Source organism: Papaver somniferum, unplaced genomic scaffold, assembly GCF_003573695.1.
Source record: "Papaver somniferum cultivar HN1 unplaced genomic scaffold, ASM357369v1 unplaced-scaffold_16, whole genome shotgun sequence".
Taxonomy (NCBI): Eukaryota; Viridiplantae; Streptophyta; class Magnoliopsida; order Ranunculales; family Papaveraceae; genus Papaver; species Papaver somniferum.
In genome coordinates, this window is record NW_020625486.1 from 3,199,679 (window position 1) to 3,218,409 (window position 18,731).

The following is an 18,731-nucleotide window of genomic DNA, read 5'->3' on the forward strand; positions in this document are numbered from 1 at the left end:
CTAGTCAGTAGTCATAGACTCACAAGCAAAGCTGCAAAACAGCAAAAGGCAAAGGAAAGAACAACACAGATTAACATACAGTCACATTGTGTGACTAACATTGCGGATCTTTCAAAGTTTTGCTTGCATTCATAAACAAAAACAGTTTCAGGCTATTAAGTATTAAACAATACAAATAAGTATCGAAAAGAAAAAGTAACGCTAGAAACAGGGATTGAACCTGTGACCTTGTGGTTAACAGCCACACGCTCTAACCAGCTGAGCTATTCCAGCTTTGTTGACTAAAAAAGCACAAATTTATTAAAATTAGAAGTAACAGTAAAGTAAAAACAGCATCCATTCTTCCAACAGATCTTTGGCATCTTGGAAAGCGCGAGACTGGCTTTGGGATGGCAATTGCCTTCACTCCCTTGTAGCTAATGAAATAACGTAAAAGGTCATGTTTAAACAATGAATGTTCAAGACATATGTTCATTAGAATTTCAAGCATAACGTGAATGTATAGTTCCATGTTGCACCCGGGAAGTGAAAAGAATGTTTAAATATTAAGAAAGGGGGCACAACTTGATTTAGTTACATCACAAATTGGTTGATCTTACAGTTATCAAGAACAACCCAAGTAATGTATGAATGATGAATCTAGCTAATCTTTTACATAGCTGCATTCACTTTCCAGTGTCAAAATTGGTGGCGAAAGCCCAATCATTGTTTCTAACGTAACCTATAGTCGTCGTTATTGCAGCAATAGATTGGTAAACATATCTCTAATTAGAAAAATTAAGAGTCGCAAAAGTGCTGACAGTAACAATACAGTAGAATTGAGCAAAGCAAAACAAAAATTGGTTAATTTAGAAAACAAACGTCAATCATCTCTAAGAGATACATGCTATTGGTAGTGTTCCTTTTCAAGCAATTGTCTGAGCAGTATTAAGCACATCTTGAAAATCTTCAGTACCTTCTCCTCAGTACTGGAGTGCAAATAATGAGAGACCCTATCTTTCTCCGTTTTCAAACATTCCTCGGCCTTCATCGCATACTCTTCTCGTGTCCAATTTGAAGCTTTCCGAGTACAATAATCCGCTGTATCGTTCAAAAACTGTGTTTCAAAATCATTAGCGTAATATTCTATATTTTGTGTGTCATTTTCATTTCCAATGTCAACAAAAATCTCTAAAGCATTCTTGAGCAACATTTGATCGATTTCTTCTCCTTCACGTTTATTTAATGCCCTATAGTCCACACACATCCTCCAAGTACCATCCTTTTTACGCACCATTAAAATCGGAGACGAAAAGGGACTGGAACTGGTACGTATTAATCCAGCTTCCTTCAACTCAGTAACTATTTTTTCAATCTCAGCCTTCTGAAAATGAGGGTACCTATAAGGTCGAATATTAACTGGAGAAGAATCAGGTGGTAGTTCGGCAGTTAAATCTCTTGTAGATGCATTAAATTCAGATAATTGAAACAGAATTCCAAAGTGCTCCTTGTTCAATAAATGTTGCATGGGAGAACTATCCATCATCATTACAGTTGAGGCGTCATTTCCCACCAAAAGAATGTTAGCATCTTGAATGTTGAACTTCATAGTTAAAGCTGTAAAATCCCAAGAGATTTTTCCTAACGTACGTAACAATTGAACACCCAACACGGCATCACATCCACTGATAGGTAATAGATGAGAATCAGAAGTGAAACTATAGCCCTGTAACTGAATTGGAATATTAAAACAAGAGCCTTGAGTACTTATCTGACCACCATCACCAATTGTTACTCGTAAGTCAGCATCTGTTGAGCAAATAGAATAACCACACTGTTTGGCAACCTTTGGGTGAAGAAAATTGTGGGTAGAACCCGAGTCGATAAGAACTGTTAAAGCTTGACCTTTAGTAAAACCATAAATACACACTGTCCTAGGAAAAGGAGTACCCAAGAGAGAATGTAAGGTGATCTTGGCCTCAGACTCAACTGGTTCAATATTATTTTCAGCATGGTTAGTGTCCACAGGTTGCTCAAAAACATCCTCAACTTCAGCATCTATTTCAGCAACATCTAAGATAGTCAATCTGGGATTGGCACAAACGTGAGTTGGTGTAAAGAGTTCATCACAATTAAAGCAGAGACCTTGGGCACGTCTTTGTTTCTGTTCTTCCAAGGAAAGTCGTCTAGCTCCTGGTGGTATAGATGACTTAATATATGGAGTAGGATGTACCGTAGCAGCAGGCCTAAATGGAGGAGGACGATAAGGTTGTCTTGTGACAGCCTTAGTAACAGCTGCATAGGCCTCTTCTTTATGAAGTGCTTTGGTAAACGTCTCAAGTAATGTTTGTGGTGTCAATAACTTAACCGTAGTGCCAATATGAGGTTTTAAAGAACGAATGAAGCAACTTATCAAATAATCCTCTGGAAAATCAACAAAGTTTAAGAGATGCTCAAATTCAGATATATGTTCACGTACGGTACCTTTCTGATTAATGGTGCTGATAGCCAAGCGAGCATCAACAAATTTCTGCGGAGCAAATCTTTCACGAACCAGAGTACAAAACTGTTCCCACGTATTGACTTCAGTTTTGGTTCTTCGCCATATAAACCATTGATTGGCCTCGCCTTTAAGATGGGCAGCGGCAACAATAATTTTAAGAGCATCAGATGTATTGTACACACTAATATATTGGTCTGCATTGAAAATCCAGCCATCAAGGTCTTCACCAGAAAAGTTTGGAAATTTGATATTAGGGTGCAGCTGTTGTGGTTGACCATGGTTAGGGTGAATTGGTGGTGGAGGTGGCGGAGGTGGTGGAGGAGGTTGTGCAACACCAACAGGCTGTTGTCTCTGAGGTAAAAACTCCCTAAGCACAGTATGTAAAGAATTTTCCATCGTGTTATTGAGTGTTGTAGAAAGCTCTGTGACAAGAGCAGTACGTTCTTGTGCACGTACCAACAATTTTTCTGCCTTCTTCTTAGTCTGAACTTCCTCATTATGTACATGAAGGTTGGTAATAGTTTCAGACAAATCGTTGAGATTCTCTGCAATCCCTGCGATCGCTTCATGCACGTTCTTCAAGTTATCAGTGTAAGACATTGTAATCAGAAAACAAGAACCCTAAAAAAAATTGATCGATTTTGAGATTTGAGCTAAACCTGCTCTGATCCAGGTGCTAGGGTTCTAGACCTTTAACAATGGAGAGATGGTTAAACACAAGAAATAGCTGGATAAACCCTTTGAATTAGGGTCAGCCACCAGCTCTGAGAAGAAAATTAAATAAACTAAACTTTTGTTATATTGATTGATTGTGCTAAGCAAACAGCGACCAGGCTATTTATAGCTTCCAAGCTTGAATAACAAGAAAAGAACTCGAGTTTTAAGATTGTCTAAACTAGGAAGGAATTAATCTAATTACGAAAGCTACGACACTAATTATAGCAAATAACTAACTGTGTGGTGTTGGCATCATAACAGATTTCTTCTCCTTCGCGTTCTTGGTTAATCAAAGAGATAACTGCATGCTTAACTTGAACTTTAATCTCCGCCCCAACGATTCTATGGAAGCAGCCAAACCCAACATCTTTGAACATTGGAAGGTTTTCCCGCGCAATATATATAGCTGGGATTGATAAATTTGAAAGGTTGAGAAAGCTTATATGGTTCGCCGGATTCTGATAAAGAAACTAAACCTCTCAAGCATGCTCATACATGTGGTCTATGGAAAAAATTCAAATCACCGGCTACCGTTTAAAGGCAACTCCCTTATCAAAGTTGAGATGGTAACTCGGTGCTTTTCCTGAGAACATTGGGTCTCAGATTGCCTCAACTAAGAAATGGACTATTTGCAAATGTACAGCAACTGTTAATGCAGATGGCTCTTAGAACTTGGGTCTGACAGAAGACTTTCTCAGGACTCAGATTAAAATAGAACAAGTTTGCTTAAACTACACTGTCGAGATGTCTTTTAGTGGAAAGGATGAAGACACTTATCACATGGAACATAGATCAGGGTTACTCACTGTCAAATCTTGTCATTCAGCAATCCAGAAGAAAAAAAACGGGCACAAAGATTAATTTTAGTGTTTGGTCTAGCCACAGCCTCACAAGATAGAGTTATTTCTATGGCTAGGGTACTACAAATTATTAGTGATTAGTCACCATGGATACCATCTACAAGAGAGGGAAGCTGTTGATAAATGGGTTTTTCTTTGTTGCTCTGTAGGTAAGTCGGCTACTCATCTCCTCTTTCACTGCATAGTGCAAACTCTCTGCTCAGGTTTGGGACTACTTCATAAGCAATGGTGGTCTCCAATGGTTCCTTCCTAACTGCACAGATTCCATAATCTACAGTGGGTGAGTCAGTGCACCTCTGGCCCCCTTATCACTACTGATATATGTTGGTCTATTTGGGAATGCAGAAAGGAAATTGTTTTAGAAGACCCTACACGCTATAGTTGAGGTCGACAAAGTAAACAAGTCAAAATCCATGTCTTTTGTTTGGCTAGATATAATGAAGCTCTTAAAGGTTCTAGTTGAGATTCTGTGTTAGCTAGATAGCACAGCTTTTAATTAATGCTGCAAATTTCCTAAGAATTAATCCTATTGAGATACTGTGCTCTGCTCTAGAACTTCCGTATACAGATGCATAAAACAACAATGTTTTCATTGCATAGCTCCAAGTTAACTTCTTCTGGAACAATGGGAATAAGGTCACGATGCCTACTCTTAATGTATGAAAGAACGCCCAAGAGTATATCTGATACAATTAAGTTTGGAGTACACAATTTTCAACTGTTTTACACTCAAATACTATTAAACATATGATTGCTAAGCTTAGCTAGTGCAAGTGTTGGTTCAAAAATTTGGGGCCTTAGACACCAGAGAGTGCAAGACAGTGCCTTGCAACTTCATAGATCCACAGCTACCAAATGTCTGCCCGAGTTAATTTATACAACTAACCTACGCTCTGTCAACAACTGTAATTAACCTATCAGTGAAACTGAAAAGGCAAAAATGCATAAGAATAACTATTTACTGCCTGCCATGGGGGGAAGTAGCTACTCAAGCAGACTAAACCCCTGCATTCTAACAAATTATGACAAATTAACAAGTCAAGGAAAATCAGTAAATACCTAATATTGCATGGTCCTCAAGCAAGTCTCCAAGTTTCTTTCTACTTTTTCAAAATGCCAGCAAGCCAGAAGAATTGCAAGCCCACACACTTACAACAGAAAACTGACAAGTTAACAATTACAGCTTACATGTGAATGAATTGTGAATCAAATCTTTAAAGAAAACACTGAAACTTTACACTTTCGATTAAATTTGTGCCTTAACAACTTCAATTAGATTTTGCAAGAAAATGTATGTACCTCTTATAAACACCTTCGCAGCAGGATCCTCATCCATAATGCATCCCCATCTCATAGAACCCTCTACACAGCATCGAGAAGAAACAAAAGCCAAGAAAATTGCATACTCAATGCTGCAGATTATCTAAAGTTTGGCATAAGAATAAGCTAAGGCCATATGGTACGACAACCCGAACTAATTGACACATTTCATTTTACTTAAAATGTGGATGTCTAAGCTGAAATAACCCCACCAACAAAGTCTGTAATACTTTTTGTTTTCATTTATTTGTGTCTATTTTGATGAAACAGTGAAAGAAATAAAAATGCAGTACATGTAATTCAGATTCAGATAAATTAACAATTCCAGATTTCAAAATGGGTTTCAATTGATTCATTTCCAAAATTTAAGACATTTGATTCCACAAACAAGATGTTGGATTTGAAATTGATTACATTACTCCGAAGATTGATAAAACTACTAATTACATATGTGAAATCATAATTCCCAAATCGAAACCACTAAGACAAAACCTAAATAGCAGAAACAGAAATTAAGAACTAGTAAACTTAGTAACAGCTTTGGTACCCTCAGAAACAGCATGCTTAGCCAATTCACCAGGAAGAACAAGACGAACAGCAGTTTGAATCTCTCGAGAAGTAATGGTTGGCTTCTTGTTGTACCTTGCTAATCTGGACGATTCAGCAGCGAGTTTCTCGAAGATATCATTAATGAAACTGTTCATGATACCCATAGCTTTACTTGAAATACCAATATCAGGATGAACTTGCTTTAGAACTTTGAAGATGTAGATCTTGTAAGTCTCAACTGATTTCTTTGATTTCTTCTTCTTCTTATCTGTTGATGAAGCATCTTTGCTTGGTAATTTCTTCTCGGCTCTGGGTTTCTTTGCTGCTGGTGTTTTCTCAGCTTTCTTTTCTTCAGCGGGTTTCTTTTCTGCTGGTTTTTTCTCTGCCGGTTTCTTCTCTGCTACTTTCGGCGCCATTTGATCGGAAAGTTGAAGGGAAAATGAAATGTTTTTTGGAGAAAGAAAAGAGAATAAAGATATTGTTTGGTGAGAGATTGAAACAAGAGAGTGGGGGTCTTTATATAGGGGCGCTGGTAGAGTATGATTGGTGCGATTTGTTTCATACGGATCGACTGTATTCACCGTTGATTATAGTGAAGGTACTTTGTTTCATACGGATCGACACTATTCACCGTTGATTATAGAGAAGGTACTTTGTTTCATACGGATCGACACTATACTACTCTGATTGGTGCGGTTTGTTTCATAAGGATCGACGGCGTCCACCCTCGATTGTTGTGAAGGTAACGAAAGGCTATGATATTTCATCATAACTAAGAAGAAGGTTTAGTTTGAGGCGATATAAAATCTAGGAATTACTAGGTAGTCCTGTTTTCACCATCTGGTTAGTGGCTAGTCCAGCCAGCATTCAAAAACTTTTAATGGCTAGTCCAAAAACATGTTGTTGGATCAGACTTTTTATTCTCTCGTCCATAAAACTGCAGTACACGTGCGAGCGAGCTGAAACTCTTCTAAATTTAACCTTCTATAACTGATATAACTAGCCAGAAAATCAGTCGAGCTCTGATTTTTTGCTCTTTTTTTTCTTCATCTTATATCTGAGTTTCTCTCTGTCTCTGTTGCTGCTGGTTTTTATCGTCTTTGTTACTCCCGCTGTGAATTGTTAGGTTTATTTCAGATAACAACAAGGTACCTTTACTATTATCACCTTCTCTGCTCTGAATTGTTAGGTTTGATTTTGTAGTTTTTCAAATCATGATGATCAGATTCTTATCTATTATGTATTTATGTTCAATTTCATTGTTGATTAGTCACTATTCGTTTTTACTACGATGTACATTGTTCAATTCTGTGCTCGTTATTTTTTTAAGTAATTTTGGTGTTTATTTTGATCATCGTTTTTTGATTTTCTTGAGACACATGATCATATCAGAGATTAGTTATAAGGAAATACTATTTATAAGTAAATCTTTTGTTTGATTTCTTTTGAATCTGAGTGTTGTAATGGAGTTACGTTTGTTCATTAGACAAATCATGTAACATACGTTCATTACATATCAATATGTACCGCATATATTCATTCAAAAATGTAGTTCTTATTTTTGTTTTTGATATGATCATATATAGCACATACTCATTCAATATAGACGTGACACATCAATATGTATTATGTATGAACTGCATCAAAAGATATACAATGTATTACTTATCCCACGATACATATTAATACGAACTGTGTATAGCATGCTCTCTTTCTTGATGTGATCTTGTAGTACGTGTCAATACATGTCAATATGTATAGCACATATCGATTCTTATAGACACAGTACATTATATGTATATCTTATGAACTGCATAATAGACGTCTATATTCATTCAATAAAGACGTGACATGTCAATATGTATTATACATATCAATGTATTTCTTATGTGCTAATGCGTTTTACACGTGAACATGTCTATCGTTGGTCATGATTCAGACATTTCTTGCTACTCTCATGTATACCACAAGGAATATCACTTTGGATATTTGGTTACATCATCTTCGACTTTAGAGGATTTGAAATTTTCCATCTGTAATGTATGGAGCTGGTTAAATCCATCTACTATTGTCGTTAACTATGTACAGAATGAAGTGATACTTCCTATTCGTGCCGGCATATCGCTCTAGAGCCTCGCTGCATTACATTGTGCAAAGAAATCGACTTTATTTGAATTACAGGTGGATGTTATTTCAGCTGGCGGATCTAGTTCTTCTAGGTATAAGGATGTTGACAACAATGCAGACTTAGTTGTGAGTGCTAAGAACAGTTATTTGAAAGATGGTAAAGAGGTTCTGAAAAAGCGGGGGTCTAACAAAACCATCCAATATTTCGCTTAGCAATCTGTATGGACAAACTCGAATATACTTTTAAGAGAATCAACAAGACTCAATCAATTAAAAGTATATCAACGAGTTTATATCTCTCTCTTGACTTGATTTCCTCAAACAGAAACTGCGAGTACTAATCAAATACAAGGAATAACTTGGATGGTACCAAAGACCAGTATCCAAGTGCCAATCAATATCAATCAACAACCGTTAGGTCGGATTCTCCGATTGATTGATCTAACGCACAACATGTATTATTTCAATTATAAAGATAAAACAATATAATGCAGAAATTGAAATAACACAGACACCAGAAATTTTTTTAACGAGGAAACCGCAAATTCAGAAAAACCCCGGGACCTAGTCCAGATTGAACACACACTGTATTAAGCCGCTATGGACACTAGCCTACTCCAAGCTAACTTCGGACTGGACTGTAGTTGAACCCCAATCAGTCTCCCACTGATCCAAGGTACAGTTGTACTCCCTACGCCTATGATCCCAGCAGGATACTGCGCACTTGATTCCCTTAGCTGATCTCACCCACAACTAAGAGTTGCTACGACCCAAAATCGCATGCTTTAACAATAGACAAATTTGTCTCACACAGACAAGTCTATCAAAGGATCAATCTGTCTCCCACAGAAAAACCCTAAATTTTTTGTTCCGTCTTTTGATAATAATCAAGGTGAACAGGAACCAATTGATAATCCGGTCTTATATTCCCGAAGAACAGCCTAGATTAATCAATCACCTCACAACAATCTTAATCGTATGGTAGCGAAACAAGATGTTGTGGAATCACAAACAATGAGACGAAGATGTTTATGATTACTTTTTATATCTTGCCTATCGGAGATATCAAATCTCAAGCCAATCAATCTGATTGTACTCGTACGATAGAAGATGCAAGATCAGATCACACAATTATGATAAAAGTAGTATCGGTTTGGCTTCAGAATCCCAATGAAGTCTTTAAGTCGTTAACCTGGTTTTCGAAGAAGAAAACCAAATGTTAAAGGAGAACCGACTCTAGTACGCAAACTAGTATCACACGTAAGGTGTGGGGACTAGTTTTGCACAATACTAGATGTCTCATTTATATAGTCTTTCAAATCAGGGTTTTTCCTTGGTAACAAAGCAATCAATATTAACCTTAGATGAAAACCTGATTTAGATTCAAGCTAATATTTCTCAAACGTTAGATCGAAAACTTAGCTTGTTATACACAAATGAACTGCACGCTTCTAGGTTTGTTAACCATACCCAAACGTGTACATTGTTGGTTCAACAATAGTTAACCAAAAGGTTAGCCATATGAGCATTTCATATCAACCATGTTCTTCTTCACCATAACTAGTTCAAATGACTCAAATGAACTAGTTAGAGAGTTGTTCAATTGCAAGGAAATTTTATGTAACTACACAAGACACAATCGAAGCAAAGATGATTTGATTCACTTGAATCGGTTCATGAACTTTTATATCCCCGGTTTGAAATCTGCATTCCTTTGTATTTTTAAAGTTTAAGTTCAGAAATAATCTTCAGATATATAACCTTCTTAAGTTCGCACACTAGGTTCGCGGACTTAAGCAACCGGCAGAGTTTACAAACTCCAGCAAAAAATCTCGGCAAGAGACCTTCCGCCAGTTCGTGGACTGGGTTCGCGGACTTAGCTCACGCAAGTAGTTTGTCAACTCCAACAGAAATTCTCGGGTTTGAGAACTTCGGCAGTTCGCGGACTGAGTTCGCGGACTTGGAAACAAGTCATTCTTCCGGTTTCTCTTGATCAACAAAGTTCGCAAACTTTGGTTCAAGGAAAGGACTTATACATAAATGTGTTTCCACAACAATGCTTATGTCCATCATTGGTTATGTAATCTAAACTCTCATTCCAATCATTGAAACATTCTCCGAGGACGTTATATAGTTGTTACACCATTTCTCGTCAAAGCAATTTTCAAGATGATTGAAACATATCATAACTTTCGTCACTAGGAAAAGATAAACTTGGTCGAAGCGAAAAGCTTACCGACACATATTTCGAGATATATATAGGCGAGGTATACTCGGCTCGAAATACCAAATGTGTATAATCTAAGTCTATATATATAGCATACGACTTTTTGTCTTAAGAATTAGGAGATAGAGTAGATAGACTTTTGAGTGACAAATAAGTTCAAGTCTTCACATACCTTTTTGTAGAGAACTTCCACCGGTTCCTTGAGTAGTTCTTCTACTTGTATGATGAATCTCCATGAAGTCCTTGAGCTCAACTACACTTTCTATCCTAGTCCGAGACTTAGATATAATAGACTAGAAATCAAGACTTATAGTTTAGATCACTAATATTGACAAACATGCTTGAGATAGCAACGCATGCGAGTTCAACCGAGCAATGCTCTAACATGTTCCAAATGTCCTTTTTTCAGATGGTTGGGAGGATAATTTTGAGGATACAAATCAGCTCATCCACGTTGGTGTTGATTTTGTACGTATAGCATGCGAAAAATACTGTTTGAGAACTGGATACAAGGCGATAAAACTGAAGAATGACCTTGAGAGATTCACTGCATGGAGGCTTCACGCAACTGCCATTGGTAGTTATATTGATGTTTTTAAGATTAAGGAATATGTGGGGATGCACACTTGTGGTGGTGGTTATAAGGTGGGGAGTCCAACTATTTCGAGGAAGCTTATCAACCATTTAATTCATGAGTGCGTCAGGCACAATCATATCATATAGCCAGCTGAGATTGTCGATTATGTGAAAGTTGGGTGCGGGATCAACATAAAGTATCACCACGCATATCATGGACTTGAGTTGTCACATCAACAAATTTTTGGTGATGTTGTGAAGTCGTACACTGATCTTGTATGGTGGGTGAATGCGGTTAGCGAAACCAACCCATGGTCATATATTGATTTCGACTACAATGATGCCACCAAGAGTTTCAATAGACTCTTTATTTGCTTTGGAGCTTGTAAAGAGGGCTATAGATTGTGTCGTCCGATGATATTCTGTGATGCCACATTTCTTACGGGGCCTTTTAAAGAAACTCTCATGGTGGTAACATGTTTGAACGGCAATCAAGGTAACTGGGTTTTTTGATCCTACATATTGGTATGTAGTTTTTTTCTTCTGTAATAGTACATGTTAGATCACTGCTCGGTCAAACTCGCAAGCCTTGCTACTCAAGATTGTTTGACAAGTTTAGTTGTCAAAACTATAAGTCTTGATTTCTAGTCTACTTATAGCTAAGTCTCGGATTAGGATAGAAAGTGTAGTTGAGCATTAGACTTCACAGCGTTCATCGATTGAAGATGAAGAACTACTAAAGGGAGCTTGTGGAACTTCATCAACAAAAGGTATGTGGAGACTTGAACTCATCTATCAATCAAAAGTCTATCTACTTTATCTCATATTTGAGACAAAATTCGTATAGCTATATAGATTTCAATTATACACATTTGATATTTCGAGCTGAGTTTAACTCGCTTACATATTTCTCGAAATATGTGTTGGTAAGCTTTCGCTTTAACCAAGTTCATTTTATATACTTGACGAAAGTCAAAAGATGATTATGTGAAAATCGCCTTGTAACATCTTACTGATAATGCTTTTGATTGTCGTTGTTGTAATAAGGATTCAAACTCTCGGACTTGTGAAGATTAAATTTAAAGATTTAATAAAATTATATACAAAAATATTAACAAAGTGGGCGAGAGGTAACCAAGACACTAGATTCCACTATGACGCAAAATTGAATGATACATATTTCAAAACTCTAATTATCTTTTAAGACTCTTATTTCTTAATTCACAAATAATCTGGAAAATTCTCAAAAATTAATTGTATCCCCTAAGCATATATTATCTAAACAAAGCATAACCTATCTAATTGAATCACAACTAATGAAGAAATTTTTTGCAAACAATTAAAAACTCCGCAAAAGCAGTGATTGAGTGAATTATTATAAATTAGAGAGAATAAATAATTACCAATTATTCATGCGTAAATAGCTTCCTCATTGCCTTGGTTGTGAGAGAATTAGACGCTCATCATGTTGGAAAACCTCTCAAAGAATTTCATTGATGCTCAAAAATGGTTTACAAATGATGAGAATATGAAAAATACGATAAAACCGGGTTTGTAACAGTTATAAGTGTTACAAACCAGCTGTTACAGAAAACGACAGACAGAAAGTGTTGTAAACACTGTGCTGCGACCCTCGCCTCTGTGTCGCTGACACTGTTAAAAAACGACTGTCTCTGCAGTTCCGTTCTTCGTGTTTTTCATGTTCATCAGCACCAGCAGAAGCAGAAACCGAGTTTGGGAAAACTCGAATTTCTTCTTCTCTGGCTCTCCTCAGCCCCCCAGACTCTCGACACCCCTTCTATGATACCTCAAGACCCTTTTTATACACCTACAACACAAGAAATCTCCTCCATAACTCGAGATAATCCTCTCTTTACTCGGGTGATAAAAAATATTTTCGGGAAGATTTTCTTCCCTGTTTTATGATTCTCACGCGTTCTCAGCTGTGTTTCTTTCCTTTTAAACCTTCTTCACGCTCCAGAATATTGATTAAGTCTTCCAATCACGAGCAATACACGTTTAAACTCGTGTAAGTTTGTGTTTATCCTCCAACTCACTGTTTGGATTAAACCAGGTTATCCAGCCAAATTTGATCGAAACAATTACCCATACCAGCTTTTCTATGACATATCACATCTACCCATGAAGTTTCAGCGATTGAATCGCACAAAAACTCCTCCAAAATCCGATCGAAAAATCTTCCTGTGAAAAGAAATATTTTCCCGCCAAAATATTTTTTTTGAATGTGTGAAGAAGGTCATCCCTTATCCAGTGGTCGCCCATTATCCGTTGCTGGAGTCCGAATAACACATGTCCTTTGGGGTGCCTTAAGTAATTTTTCTGGGGTGTTTCCAGCATTTTTTCTGGGTTCCTCCGGCGCATTTCTGGGGTGTTTTTAGTCTCTATCCTGGGGTGTAAAACACCACTTTTCGAGCCAATTTCGCCGCAAGAGCTTATTTTTCCAAAAACATCTACAAAAACATAAAATAACACAATAAGTATTTAATCGAGTCTAACAATACAGAACATTGAGGACAAATTAGACACAAAAATGTGTCTATCAAATACCCCCAAACTTATTATTTGCTAGTCCTCGAGCAAAACTAATAAAAAAATAAAATCGAATTTAATCTCGGGAGGGTTTACCAGAGGTGTACCCACAAAACCATTACTTCTAATTGGTCACAAGTATCCAAAGAGCTATGAGGACATACATATTCTCAACCTATCTCCAAGTAACTAGAATGCCAGAGAAATTAAAGGTGTCAGCTCTAAAGATGACTGAAGAAAAGGGGAGACACATCCGCAACACTGCTAGATAAAGAGATATCCGCTACACAGCTAGATAAACATTGTAAGATGCGTCCGCTGCTTTACAGCTGGATAAGATTGGGAGAGAGATAAATATGAGAGGGACATCTGCTACACAGCTGGACTAATTACGTGTGATGAGTTAAACCAGTGCTAGAAAAATCTTGTGCCAGATTGAAAGCGGACTAACAAAGCAACCAAATGTATCTTTCTTCGACTCTCTCATAGTGCTCAGTAGAAACAACGTCTTCGTCGGTCTTCAACTGTTGATGATAAACTATCGAACCTCATAGAACCTTGACAATTAACTCTTCTCTTCGATTTCTTCCTTGACTTATAAATTTCTACTTCCCTTTGGCTTATTGAACAAAACGTAACGATGATTTTTTCATTTTCATTTTTTCATTTGTTTTTTTTTTTTTTTTTTGGAAACAAAAATTACAAGACAACAATTTACATGGCCATGAGAGAAGGACTTTCAAAACTTGGATCTTCGCAACTTGTGATGTCTTGGTATCATGGATTCTAACAACTTATATCATTTGCTCTTATAACTTCAACTTTGATTTTTGAATTATTCTTTTCTATTGTTGCTTCTAAACCTAAAACGTCTTCAACTTTCTTCATAGATTTTGATGTCGCTCCGCTTGTTGATGATGATAAGTTTCTACTGAGAGAGAGTCGCAATCCAGTAACTAAGACTACATTGTGAGGTTGCTTTGTCTTTCTGGCATTTCCTGACCTATTGCCTTTCCATCATGTATGGTTAGGTCCATCACGGTTACCCTCTAAAAGGAACAAGTTCTCTCCTGAATTTCAAGGATCTCAATGTCTTTTTCTCTAATGTCTCAAAAGGTTGTTATCCCTAGCATTCCAATTTCTATCTTTTCGGTGAGAAACAGTATGTAAACTTAGCTAACCGGATACCATGTGACGCTAGAAGTTTCAAAAGTGCAACTAAAAAGTTCCTCCCCACCCCCAAACTTAAATCTAATTGTCCTCGATGTTCTAAAGATAAAATTAAAAGCATGAACAAGGAGAAACTGTTACCACTTGAAGAAAAAGTTAAGGAAAGATATTACCATGTTGCATGAGCATGGGTTACCTCCCAAGAAGTGCTAAGTTTAAAGTCTTCAGCCAGACTTAGGAAAGGATTAGTCAACTCGAACCGTATAACAGTAGCCGGAATAACTGTGGGTCTTCAAAACCAAATAGCTGACAAAAGAAACTGCAGTAAACCAAGAAAATGAACAAGACTAGCATGCCCTTACCTAGTTTCCTGATTAAGACAACTACATTAATTGTGGTTCAGGTTCAGGTTCTATAAAAGGGTCTAAACATATTTCTTTAGGCTGCAACTCCTCAAAAGTGAGATTCGAATTATTAGGTCATAGAGTCTGTAAAAACTCAAATAAAAATTTAGAAGCACATAATAATAACCTAAATAATTGAGGATCCTCTAAGTCAATCAGGTTTCACTTAAAAAATTGACTACAGTGAGGGTAGTAGTCTTTTGTAAGAAAATGTGTTGATTCTAATTTCCTAAAGCATTTAGGTTTAGTCTCACAACTAAATATTCGACACATTTTAAAATCAAAAGTTCCCACAATTGGAAGAAAAGTTTTTGGTGGGAAAACAAAGTCAATCTTGGTATCATAGCCTGGGTTAACCACATCAACCATATGATGGGTTTCTAACAACTGAGCTTCTTTCTGGACATCATTAGGTTCGGTTAAACGTGTATGAAGATAATCTTGTAAGATGGTTGAGGCACAAATGTCAAGTACTACAGGAGGGTACTTTCTAATAGCTAAAGCACACGGAGAATGATAATCACCCCCAAAATTAGAGTTTTTTGTGTCTCTAGAAAGACTAGTCACAACTTCCCTGATTTCTAGGTCATCAGATTCCTGAAAATGGTCAATTGCTTCTTCTAAGTCTGGTTTATCCTCACTCATCTCTACGAGTTTATCATCTTCTAAGACTAGTGTTTCTAAATCGCTAGATTCTAAAACAGTATTCTCAGGGTAAACTCTTTCCTCTAAATCATTACCTTCTTTGTAAACATGAAATACTACATCGTCTAAAACGGGGGTATCTCTAGTCAAATCATCGTCCTTTTGAATAGGTGAATAATTATTAAAATTATTTGGATTTGAACTAGAAATAATATTATCATTAAAGAGCTCATTGGGAGTAACATATTCCTCATCACTATGCCTATATATTTCAGATTCTTCATCAATACTATCCTCATCACAGTCCTCATTATAATAACATGAAAAAGGTCGAACCTCATCAAAACAAGTAGTGTTACCAATTCTAACCTCGTCATTTTGATTATCTGAATAAAAACTATCCTTATTTTCGAGGGTGGTATTGGGAAAACTACACTGGAAATTAAGACTATCCTGAGCAAGTTTTTCCACAATCCTATTTGTACTCTCAGTAAATTGCTTGAGGGTTTCTTCTAGAGATATCTTAGTTGACCGCTCTACGGACTCTTCTGGGAGAAGAATATTATAAGTCTCTTTCATAAATAACTTCCGTGTTGACTCATTGAAACTCTTGAGAGACTCTTCTAGAGAAATAGAAGGATTGTTTTGCTCGTATGACCTGTGGGTATATGGATAGTAATTGGTCTCACAATGGTATGGACCATAACCTTCAAAAGTTTCGCGTTCCCAATCACTATTCACACTATGGTCAGCCCCCCAGACTCTCGACACCCCTTCTATGATACCTCAAGACCCTTTTTATACACCTACAACACAAGAAATCTCCTCCATAACTCGAGATAATCCTCTCTTTAATCGGGTGATAAAAAATATTTTCGGGAAGATTTTCTTCCCTGTTTTATGATTTTCACGCGTTATCAGCTGTGTTTCTTTCCTTTTAAACCTTCTTCACGCTCCAGAATATTGATTAAGTCTTCCAATCACGAGCAATACACGTTTAAACTCGTGTAAGTTTGTGTTTATCCTCCAACTCACTGTTTGGATTAAACCAAGTTATCCAACCAAATTTGATCGAAACAAACATCCATACCAGCTTTTCTATGACATATCACATCTACCCATGAAGTTTCAGCGATTGAATCGCACAAAAACTCCTCCAAAATCCGATCGAAAAATCTGCCTGTGAAAAGAAATATTTTCCCGCCAAAATATTTTTTTGAATTTGAAGGTCACCCCTTATCCAGTGGTCGCCCCTTATCCGTTGCTGGAGTCCGAATAACACATGTCCTTTGGGGTGCCTTAAGTAATTTTTCTGGGGTGTTTCCAGCATTTTTTCTGGGTTCCTCCGGCGCATTTCTGGGGTGTTTTTAGTCTCTATCCTGGGGTGTAAAACACCACTTTTCGAGCCAATTTCGTCGCAAGAGCTTATTTTTCCAAAAACATCTACAAAAACATAAAATAACACAATAAGTATTTAATCCAGTCTAACAATACAGAACATTGAGGACAAATTAGACACAAAAATGTGTCTATCAAATACCCCCAAACTTATTATTTGCTAGTCCTCGAGCAAAACTAATAAAAAATAAAATTGAGTTAATCTCGGGAGGGTTTACCAAAGGAGTACCCACAAAACCATTACTTCTAATTGGTCACAAGTATCCAAAGAGCTATGAGGACATACATATTCTCAACCTATCTCCAAGTAACTAGAATGCCAGAGAAATTAAAGGTGTCAGCTCTAAAGCTGACTGAAGAAAAGGGGAGACACATCCGCAACACTGCTAGATAAAGAGATATCCGCTACACAGCTAGATAAACATTGTAAGATGCGTCCGCTGCTTTACAGCTGGATAAGATTGGGAGAGAGATAAATATGAGAGGGACATCTGCTACACAGCTGGACTAATTACGTGTGATGAGTTAAACCAGTGCTAGAAAAATCTTGTGCCAGATTGAAAGCGGACTAACAAAGCAACCAAATGTATCTTTATTCGACTCTCTCATAGTGCTCAGTAGAAACAACGTCTTCGTCGGTCTTCAACTGTTGATGATAAACTATCGAACCTCATAGAACCTTGACAATTAACTCTTCTCTTCGATTTCTTCCTTGACTTATAAATTTCTACTTCCCTTTGGCTTTATTGAACAAAACGTAACGATGATTTTTTCCATTTTTCATTTTTTTCATTTGTTTTTTTTTTTTTTTTGGAAACAAAAATTACAAGACAACAATTTACATGGCCATGAGAGAAGGACTTTCAAAACTTGGATCTTCGTAACTTGTGATGTCTTGGTATCATGGATTCTAACAACTTATATAATTTGCTCTTATAACTTCAACTTTGATTTTTGAATTATTCTTTTCTATTGTTGCTTCTAAACCTAAAACGTCTTCAACTTTCTTCATAGATTTTAATGTCGCTCCGCTTGTTGATGATGATAAGTTTCTACTGAGAGAGAGTCGCAATCCAGTAACTAAGACTACATTGTGAGGTTGCTTTGTCTTTCTGGCATTTCCTGACCTATTTGCCTTTCCATCATGTATGGTTAGGTCCATCACGGTTACCCTCTAAAAGGAACAAGTTCTCTCCTGAATTTCAAGGATCTCAATGTCTTTTTCTCTAATGTCTCAAAAGGTTGTTATCCCTAGCATTCCAATTTCTATCTTTTCGCTGAGAAACAATATGTAAACTTAGCTAACCGGATACCATGTGACGCTAGAAGTTTCAAAAGTGCAACTAAAAAGTTCCTCCCCACCCCCAAACTTAAATCTATCATTGTCCTCGATGTTCTAAAGATAAAATTAAAAGCATGAACAAGGAGAAACTGTTACCACTTGAAGAAAAAGAGTTAAGGAAAGATATTACCATGTTGCATGAGCATGGGTTACCTCCCAAGAAGTGCTAAGTTTAAAGTCTTCAGCCAGACTTAGGAAAGGATTAGTCAACTCGAACCGTATAACAGTAGCCGGAATAACTGTGGGTCTTCAAAACCAAATAGAGATGACAAAAGAAAACTGCAGTAAACCAAGAAAATGAACAAGACTAGCATGCACTTACCTAGTTTCATGATTAAGACAACTACATCTAATTGTGGTTCAG

At 36.9% G+C, this 18,731-nt stretch overlaps 2 protein-coding genes and 1 non-coding gene across 3 annotated transcripts; all 3 read right to left on the reverse strand.

The window, feature by feature from the left end:
- Window positions 1-3,082, reverse strand: LOC113337438. The gene is made up of 5 exons (XM_026583113.1): window positions 956-3,082; window positions 401-416; window positions 256-281; window positions 100-152; window positions 1-31 (listed from the first exon to the last, which is right to left on the reverse strand). Exons 1-5 carry the CDS (start codon window positions 3,080-3,082, stop codon window positions 1-3), a joined length of 2,253 nt encoding a protein of 750 aa, XP_026438898.1.
- Window positions 200-273, reverse strand: TRNAN-GUU. The gene has a single exon. It is a non-coding gene; the product is annotated as a tRNA-Asn (tRNA).
- A 2,626-nt stretch (window positions 3,083-5,708) lies between the features above and the next one.
- LOC113337429 (histone H2B.3-like) lies at window positions 5,709-6,413 on the reverse strand. The gene has a single exon (XM_026583104.1). It carries the CDS (start codon window positions 6,342-6,344, stop codon window positions 5,892-5,894), a length of 453 nt encoding a protein of 150 aa, XP_026438889.1. The 5' UTR covers window positions 6,345-6,413; the 3' UTR covers window positions 5,709-5,891.
- Between the last annotated feature and the right edge of the window lie 12,318 nt (window positions 6,414-18,731).